This window comes from Anoplolepis gracilipes, chromosome 3 (assembly GCF_047496725.1).
Source record: "Anoplolepis gracilipes chromosome 3, ASM4749672v1, whole genome shotgun sequence".
In the NCBI taxonomy this organism is placed as follows: Eukaryota; Metazoa; Arthropoda; class Insecta; order Hymenoptera; family Formicidae; genus Anoplolepis; species Anoplolepis gracilipes.
The window spans coordinates 16,913,601-16,923,427 of record NC_132972.1 but is presented as its reverse complement, the minus strand read 5'-3'; the positions used below and the strand labels follow the sequence as shown (position 1 = coordinate 16,923,427).

At 31.1% G+C, this 9,827-nt stretch overlaps 1 protein-coding gene across 3 annotated transcripts; it reads right to left on the bottom strand.

The window, feature by feature from the left end:
- Window positions 1–4,748: 4,748 nt before the first annotated feature.
- Window positions 4,749–8,991, bottom strand: LOC140664072 (52 kDa repressor of the inhibitor of the protein kinase-like). Of its 3 annotated transcripts, XR_012046378.1 has the most exons (6): window positions 8,877–8,991; window positions 8,617–8,806; window positions 8,229–8,428; window positions 7,564–7,734; window positions 7,173–7,458; window positions 4,749–4,873 (listed from the first exon to the last, which is right to left on the bottom strand). XR_012046378.1 is itself a non-coding variant. In XM_072888801.1 (5 exons), the coding sequence occupies exons 2-5, from the start codon at window positions 8,706–8,708 to the stop codon at window positions 7,442–7,444; spliced, it is 480 nt and encodes a 159-aa protein (XP_072744902.1). In that variant the 5' UTR covers window positions 8,709–8,806; window positions 8,877–8,991; the 3' UTR covers window positions 7,144–7,441. The 3 variants fall into 3 exon arrangements, 1 of the variants encoding a protein (XP_072744902.1); XR_012046379.1 differs by lacking the exon at window positions 4,749–4,873 and having other exon boundaries at window positions 7,144–7,458; window positions 8,617–8,821; window positions 8,877–8,891; XM_072888801.1 differs by lacking the exon at window positions 4,749–4,873 and having other exon boundaries at window positions 7,144–7,458.
- Window positions 8,992–9,827: the final 836 nt, after the last annotated feature.

Below are 9,827 nucleotides of genomic sequence, written 5' to 3'. Positions count from 1 at the left end.
TTTAATAAATAATCTATTATCTTATCTATCTATTATACATATAACATTATATAATTTTTATATATTATATCTATATACAGGGTGATTCAAAACAACCTAGGTGTCCTTGCAAAGACGTATTCCTGAATTAATTCTGAGATGACTTTTCCTTTATGAAAATTTCGTCCGAAGCTTAGTTTTTAAATTATAAAAGAAAATAGTTAACGAATCACGAGACAAGTACAGAAGGTAGACAGAGGCGGCGCAACTCACCATGCGACACTGTGATTACGGAGCCCCTCTTGCGATCAAATACACGCGATGATTACGCACGGTCTGCTGTTATACACACACACACACACACACAATTCTCTCTCTCTCTCTCTCTCTCTCTCTCTCTCTCTCTCTCTCTCTCTCTCTCTCTCTCTTTCTCATACGCACACATTTATTCGTTCACTTACCTTTTATAGATTCGATGTCTTCATTCCATGTTCTGCTTGACAGATAAATAATAATTTTACCGGAAACCGGGAATAAACAATAACATTTTACACTGCACTTCACATGTGACAAATCCATTCAAGTTATAAATTTTTTCTTTCTGATATCACGTATCGAATTTACTCACACACTTGATTTATAAATCGATTTATTACTATTAATCACTGATCATTTATTACTATTAATTACTATTAATCATGAGCGATTCCGCGGTTTATTTTTATTAAGAAAAAATACACATTACACGCAATTACAAGCAGAGATTATGCTTTATTTACACTGAAGACCGTTAAGTCGATAACTGCAGTCGATAAATCACTTGATAAGTCACAGTATAATACTGTCGATAATTAATGCTCTGTATTATCCACAAAGAAGATAGAATAGAACGCGGGAGCCATAGGTATAATCGTGTAAGTGGAAACATCAGACGATTAGAGAGAGACAAAATCAAGTAACCTGGCTGTCATTGTCTATTCGTGTATGCGTAATGCGCAGTTTTTGATATTTTAGAGCGGACCCAGCTGTACGCTCTTCTTTGCGCATGCGCTAATAGACAAGGATAGCCCGGTCACTTGACTTTGTTTCTTTTTAATCGTCTGATACTCTTTTAGCTGGCTCCCACGTAGTGATGCCAGAAAAGTTACGCGGCTCCCAGCTCACATGACGCACACCAAGCGCGAGCCGTGTATATGTGTGGCGCCGAGCATGCGCAGAACTCACATCTACACGGCTCGCGCTTGTGTGTGCGTCATGGAGCCGGGAGCCGCTTAATTTTTCGGGCATCACTGCTCCCGCGCTCTATTCTATCTTCTTTCTGATATTATCATGGTATCAGATTGATATCATGATAATACAGAGCATTAATGATCGATAGTAGAATGCTTCGAAGAATTTTCAAAAGTGCAATATGTGTCTGTCTGTAAATAAAAAATATCGATTTTTTTTTATAATTTGCAAATTTAAAAAGGATGTTCCTCGAAAATAAAATATTTGGTTGCCCTGAAAAGGGCAGATTAATTATTTTGAAATAATTTTTTTTTATAGTAAGTGTTCAAAGTGTCCGCCGTTCATTATGATGCAAGCTCTGAACCGACAGAAAGATCAAGTCGTGCACGACATGCGAACATACGTACATACACACATACATACGCGCGCACGTACACATACGTGCGAACAGACAATGTGAGTCTAAATCCGGCAGTATATACAAAGGGCCACATGCGATACCAATGCGTAAATAACGGCTCCGCGTTATCAAGTGGCGACGCTTAAGATCTGAGCCGAGCCAATACGTTATCTTCCGCGAGCGACGGAGTGGGGATAGCGGCCCAAACCGATCGACCAAGCAAGTCGTCGTTAGTTAGTTTAGTACGAACGGCCTAACTGTAAGAGTTATAAAATACGGAATCCAGTTTCCTGTATACAAACGTGAAATATAGCAGAGAGACCACAAGTGTACACGGTGTTTTTTAATCACTTCATACGAAGACGCGGTGTGTCGAGCCCACGAGCCGGCACATCAGATACAATAACAAGCTCTCATACGTCTAATAAATTTTCTTGAGTTTTCTCCATAATTTCGTTCTCAATAGAAAATATGGCATGATGAAGTTTTTCATTTAATTCTTGGACGTCTTCAGGAGGCCGCCTGTAAATTATTTCTTTACAGTAGCCCCACAAGAAAAAATCCAATGGATTGAGATCTGGAGATCTTACAGGCTAACGTATCAGGCCATATCAGCCCATCCAACGTTCGGGAAATTGCTGATTTAAAAAATTTGTGACCATTCTTGCGTTATGTGGGCCAGCACCGTCTTGTTGAAATATAATTTTATTTCTATTTAATAACGAACTATTTCTTCCAAAAAATCTGGCACATTTTCTGCCCGAAATTCCACATACGATGCGGCCTTTAGTCTTTCTGGAAGAATAAATGGACTTAATATTTTTGTATGCATAATTCCAGCCCAGACATTTAGTTTCCAACGAAATTGGTAATTTCTAAGTCGTGTCGCTCAAGGATTCTCTCCGTTCCACACATACATATTGTGCGAATTAAAAACTCCTTCTCGTGTAAACAGCGATTCATCGCTGAATATTATGCGAGAAGGAAATTCTGGATCTTCGTTTACTCTTCTCACAAGGGAATGACCAGGATTGGCCCTCTCCGATTTGAATGAGCTTGTGGTATGTTGTTGTCCTACCCTCCTACTAATTACGGGTAAAACACTTTTTAAAAACGTTCAAGCATTCGCGAGAAAAATGGATTTAAAGTTTCCCGTGTTTGTTATATACCTATTTGTAAAGACAGCTTTCAGCGATCGGTCGTAGTCGAGAGTGTAAGACGACTGATTATCGCGGCGTACGTTGCAAGTTCGAGGCCTGCGAGTTTTTTTTTTTTAATTAATATTGTTATAGTTAGTATTTTCATATCAACATATTTTTAATATATAAATTATTTTCCAGTAGATTTGTTTAACATAGATGTATTTAACACATTATACAGGGTGTCCGGTAATAATCGCCCAAACTTTCATGGGCAGATAGAGCAAGTCAAACCGAATAGTAAAGTTCTTTACTATTTTGCGATCTTCGTAATAATTACCGAGAAATTAATTAACAAAGATTGACAAATTCGAGCGAGTACAAGCGCGCTGCAATAAAGATGGTGAGAAGGACGGCCCACTGTTAGGCCGATCGTTAAATAAAAATCGCTAATTTATTGTTTTTATCAACGCTTCTCGTCTATGCCCCTGGTAATCACGAGGCAATGGCGCATATTTACGTCGCGCGCGCTTAGCGACCGTCCTTAGGGCTGTCCTTCTTGCCATCTTTTTTGCAGCCGGCTGATACTCGCGCCGGATTTGCCGATCTTTGTAAATTAATTTCTCAATAATTATTCTGAAAATCGCAAAATGGTATAGGACTTTACTATTCGGTTTGACTTGCTCTATCTGCCCATGAAAGGTTGGGCGATTATTACTGGACACCCTGTATATATATTGCTTTAAATTCAACCAATCAGCGTGACTGTCATACCACCAATGATGACGCATGCGCATAAGTTTCGTACATACTTTTCGGTGTTATGTATTTTGTTGGAGTTAGCGGTCTAGTTATATATAGAAGTCTGTGCGACAAATGCAGAGTAAAAAGAAACAGGAGGGAATGTATCGGTGGTGAGGGCTAGCCAAATCGCTGACGGAAGCCGCCATCTTGAGTGTCCACTTTTTTGACGCTTATTAGCACCGTCTGCAGCTGTTGTCAGAGAAGCACATGTGCATATTATTTTGCACAATTATTAAATCTAAAAAAAAATAGTAAAATAAAATTATGGTGCATTGTCAGGCCTGTAGTATAACAATAACAGCGCGAAATTATGGGATAACATTTCATCGGTTAATAATTGTTATCAATATAATAACAAGAATTTAATGTTTTGAAGGTTATGTTTTATTTATATATAGTATTTAAAGGACAGTAAACAATGTGTTAAAATTTCAATATTACTAATATATATATTATTTTATTTGTTGCATATTAAAATTATATATTTTAATTTAATCTTATTGAGTTGATTTTATTAAAAATATTAAGTATATTCCATGTTTATTTAAAACTTTGTTCTTCCAGCATCTCCGAAAAGCCATTCAATTTTGGCGCCCATAAGCAGTCATTTTGAGTGTCCACTTTTATGCTAGTATATATAGGCATTTCCGTCCGTTTCAAAGAGTAACATATGCTCCCTCCTGTTTCTTTTTACTCTTTGCCCTGTTCAGTGTACTGCACTCTTCGTATTCGATTATATTGCACTATTATAGTACACACCTTATGATATGTTCGATGAGTGTCGCACTACTTTAGTCACAGTTACCACAGTAGCGTCGGCATTTTGATGTTGTGGTTTATGAATCACGTGACCCATCGCCATATTCTTGGTTGGAAAATGCGCCAAGTATAAATGTGAAATTAAAAATATTAAAAGTAAAATATTTTTATTTAAAAATTGAAACATACTAAAAATTAAAAAAAATAATATTTTGAAGATTTATTTATAAATACTCTCTTACATATAAAATATATAATAAGTAAGATAATTAAAAAAACACACTAAAAAGTAAATTATATATATTTTATATACGTATAGGATAACGCAAATGAATAAGATTTATATATGCATTTTATAAAGGAATATATAATTATAAGATAATTTATTTTGTTCTTAAAAGTATAAACAAAAATACACATAAATAAAAAAGTATAAATAATTTCCAAATTCTTTTTTTATTTCTTAATTTGTTATCACAAAAGGTACAAAACAAATAGTTAAAGTGTTAAGGCACAAATAATTATGTTCACAACATCTTGATGTTTCGCATTCAGCAGAAAACTAAAAAGAACCAAAAAATAATGAAAATTAAAAATAATAAAATAATTTAAACTAAAAATAAATAATAATAAAATTATAAAATAACAATAAAATAATAAATTAACAATAAATTAAAATTAAAAATTAAAATAAAAAAAAAATTAAAAATTAAAATAATAATTAAAATAAATTAAAATTCAAATAATAAATTAAGAAAAACATATATAAAGAACTTAATATTATAAAAATTTTATAAAAATAAATCTATTTTAAAGCTATTTCCTATATAAAATATATTGTTAATAACACACACACATTTGTATGTGTGTTTAACATGCTGTTAATAAATAGTTAATTAATATCACAGAATTACTTATTGTTGCTAAAGACAAAATACTTATAAAAAATTAACGATGTTGTAAAATCACAGTTTTTCTATGGCCTGTTTGAGACCTAAAACGCCTATTAGTAAATTTTAATATATATAAAATAAACGTACTCTACTGTATAACGTTAATAAATATTGCTTTGGAAATTGTTCACAGGGATGATTAAATGATACTTTTGAGAAGATTGTTAATAATTTTGTAACTATAAATTTCTGTGTAATAAAATTGTAAATGTTATCAAAAAATAATTTGTCTAATGTTTTTATAAATTGGACAAAGTTATCATCTGGCATAAAAAAATCACCAAATAGATTTTCTTCTGTAGAATTGTAAGCTCTATGGAAACAATAAACAGTATTAGCATTCAATTCAGTGTAACTGTTAGCATATTTGATACAAGTATCACAAGAATGTTTTTGAAGACATTTACGTATAAGATAGCCACAAATATATCTAAAAGCATTTTCTTCGCTTAAATTTAAACTGTGATAATCGTGATCATCAAGTAATGTTTTTGTTTCTTGAATAGGTTTTTCCGTCATAAATCTATAAGATTGCTTAAATTCATTTAAATTAGTTAAAATGTGATCTTTATCTTCTGAACAATTTCCAGTATTTGTATTAGAATATTGTATAGAAAACAATTTTCTAAATGTAAAATAAAATTGTATAGGGGTTGGATTAAATGTATTGCCGTTTAATGATCTAACTTTACCAAAAAAATTTTCTAAAGGGTCTTGGTTAAAACGCCTCATATATAAAAATTTCACATCTGGCATCATTTTTTCCAAATATGACCATAATTGAAGTAAACTATTGATATTTAATACCCATAATTTAAATGTTTTTACTTTATTAGTCATATTATTATCTGATTTACTATAAATCTTTACTGTTGATAAATATTCTTTCATATGTAATAAAAATTTAATTTGAAATTCGTCACCTTTAAATGCTTGTTTATATTTTTTTGTGTGTTCTATTGTTAAAGAATTAAAAATATCAAACAAGTTGTCCATGTTTTCTATAAACGTGGCAGTAGCTGATGCATCTTTTGATAACATATCTAAAGAAATAAAAGTTCTTAAAGCAGCAGATACTGTATGACTTAAAACTTGACTTGCAAATTCAACTTTCATTCTTTCAAAATTTGTTGGATGTATAATATTTGTTGGATATATGTGAATCACTTAGTTTCGGTACTAATCGATTATCCTTGATTTTATCTATGTTATATAAACTTTCAACATAAGACCAAGAAATACGTTTTGATTGCACTTCAATAATATTAGTGGCAAAATTATTACGAACTGCTTTTAAAGCATGTGGTGAATCAAAAAAATAAAATATTATATCATTATTTACTTCAAAATATGGTCGTTCATTTGTAATACCTAATTTTTCTGACATTTGCACAAAATTACTACCCATATCACTGATGATAGCAATTACTTTTAAATTAATTTCTTGCAATTTTATGATAGTTTGTAAAATAATTTCTTTTACATTATCAGCTTTAAATGTAGAGTTAAGGAAAAAATAAGCAAGCGGCTGTTTCCAAGATTTGTTTAAACCACGCAACATAATAACAGCTACATTACATGCTAATAAAGAAGATTTGTCATATCCACGATCTTCGAAACCAATCACTTCATCGAGATTGATATTATAAAAAAGATTAGCTTTTAAACTAGCTTCATCAATAGACATAATACAGAGTTTGTCAATATTATTAAAATTATCCACTTTACTTTTTAAAATTTTAAATATATAATCATGTAACCCTGGTGAAATTTGTAATTTTTGTATTGTACGTTGAAGTGTTCTTGAGGAAGGTATGCAAAATTGAGTACTTAATAATTTATAACTTTTTGGTCCAGAAAAGTAAAGTTGTAAACAAAACTGTTTAAATTCTGTAGTATATTTTTTACCTTTTGTAGATTGTCTATGAAGTTGAGTTTGAGTTTTGACAAAAGTAGCTATTCGTGACGGAAGAAATTTGTCGCAATGTGAATACCAATTTTCAAATGTACATAAATTTTTTGCTTCATTTTGATGGCATTCTAATCTTTTTTGTAATTTTTTAATTTTTTGTCGAAGAAAAATGTTTTGGCATCTTAATTTTTTTTTTCTTGGAGTATAATAACTTAACTTTGATTCGGTTTGCATTAGCCTATTCTTCATTTCAATATCTTTATGTTCAACGTTTTTTATTTCCTAAAAATATTAATAAATAGTTATATTAACTATTAAATAGTAATATTAACAAATAATTAATAAATAAGTATTTTATTTTTTGTTTATTTTATTTTTATTGCTCACCAGTATTAATATTAATTATTTCTGTTTCTAAATAATAATGTGTTTCTAATATATTTGGTTCAATTATGTTTTCTGTTCTATTTTTCTCGGGTAAGACAGCAATACTTGATTCATTTACAGTTTTTATTATGTTTTCTTCTATGTTTTTCTCGATTAAGACAGTAACATTATCTAGTTTAAATTTATAAATAAAACTTATTAAAAATGTTAAAAAAACTAATTCACAAATAAGATTAGATAGAATATACATTTATACAGATATATTATTTCCTATATGTATATTTATTACTAAAATTGTTATTGAAATTATTTTATGTAATAAAATGCTCCATATACAGGATGTAACTGAAAGGTACAGCCAAACTTTGGGAAAACATTCATCATGCATAGAGGATGAAAAATATTATAGATGATTATAGATCTAGAAATGCTTTCTTGCGAAGATTGATCTTATAATCATATAATGTTTTCATTCTCTATGTTTGAAGAACAACATTTTCCAAAAATTTTAGCGATATCTTTTGGTTACATTCTGTATACAAATATATAGAATTTAACCAAAAGAGACCGCTATATACACATGCTATATATATATATATATATATATATATATCAAATAATTAAATAAATAAAAGAATTAAAAAAAAAGAATAAAACAATTTTACCTTGAATTTTATTTTCTGATAAAGATTCCAAATTTCTTGACAAATTAATTGTCGGAATTGCATGTGGTTGAAGCCTATTTTTTAAATTATTTAGGAACATTGATGAGATGAAATGTTCACTACACATTCTGTAATTATTGTGTAATTGTTCTAAAGGTTTTTCTATGCATTTATTGCAAAATTTCAGCCATAATTCTGCTCTGAAAAAAACATATGCAAATTAGTATTTTTAAATTAAAATTAATTAGAACTATAAATCAAGTTAAGTTTGACTAACAATAAATTTAATGCAAAATAACTGAAATTATAAAGATCTTGGTAACAAGAATGTGATTTATTTACTATTGTATTATAATAATAAATTTCATATTATATTAGTAAATTTTACCTTTTAAGATCTTTCGAAAATCGAAAAAAACTAATTCCTTTCGTACCCGTAACATTTTTACAATTTGTTACGGTACACCTATATCCACCCATTTTTATTTAATACGAATAGCCCTAACTTGTCTTGCATTCACTCTGACATAAACCAACAACGCTGCCATATTGCGAGTTGGATTTTTCGCGCATGCGCACTGCAACTCAAGACCCTGATTTTCGTCTACTGTCGTAACTGGTTAAACTGTGCTCTAGTGTAGTACTTACTTATATTCGGATCATAGATTTAGTAGAATAGACTGCTTATGAGAAAAACGGTAGTGGTGGTATCCATCACTGATAGTGAATTCGATAGATTTACACTGACACTGAACTCGTATTGCACTGAACTGTACGAGTGCAGCACTAGGTCCAATCAACACTCAACACGTTGGTGTTGCATTGAAATAAGACTAGTGTCGACCGGACTCGTACAGTTTAGTGCAACACGAGTTCAGTGAACGAGATACACACGTTAGTCGTTGATGTTGCACTACCATTACAACTATCTAGTGGCAAATATGAGTGTAATTTTCAAAAAATATATTTTTGATAATAACAATCAAATAATAAAAGATGATACTCATATTTTATGTGAAGTAGAGAATGAAGCAGGTAAGATATACATTTTAGATTTAATATCTTTACTTGCATACCTTTAATCCTTATTATATTATTATTAATTAATAACAAAATACAAAATATAATATACACAATATATTGTATATATGTATATATATACAGGGTGTCCCAGAGCACTTGCGCTAATGTAAGAACGGCGCGGTAACCATGGGCAGCGACGCGCTGTCGCTCTCACTCCCCTCACCGCGCGCCTGTCAATGCTGGATACGCTGGGCCGTGCTATAGCTCGAGCGGCTCGAGCGCCTGCCTCGTTACATCTCAGCGCGCTCTTATTTGCCTAACTTTAATATTAAATATTTTGATTATTATTACGAATATCACAAAATGGTATAAGACCTTTTTGCTCAGTTTACTGTGCCCTACCTGCTCACGAGCGTTGGCACAAGTGCTCTGGGACACCCTGTATATGTATACAGGGTGTCCCGTAACTCTCAATTAATACTTTAGGAGGTGAAAGAAGGTGGAATTTTGAGTAAAAAGTTCCTTTTCCGACTTTGGCTCAGACCATTATTTACCGAGTTATTAATAATTAAAGTT

What these genes read in the sequence shown, in the direction of transcription:
- LOC140664072 (XM_072888801.1), bottom strand. Translation starts at nt 8,708, where the DNA reads ATGGGTGGATATAGGTGTACCGTAACAAATTGTAAAAATGTTACGGGT. An exon ending in TTTTCGAAAGATCTTAAAAG is followed by an intron (nt 8,429 to 8,616) that starts GTAAAATTTACT and finishes TGTTTTTTTCAG; the next exon opens with AGCAGAATTATGGCTGAAAT. An exon ending in ATCAGAAAATAAAATTCAAG is followed by an intron (nt 7,735 to 8,228) that starts GTAAAATTGTTT and finishes AATTTAAACTAG; the next exon opens with ATAATGTTACTGTCTTAATC.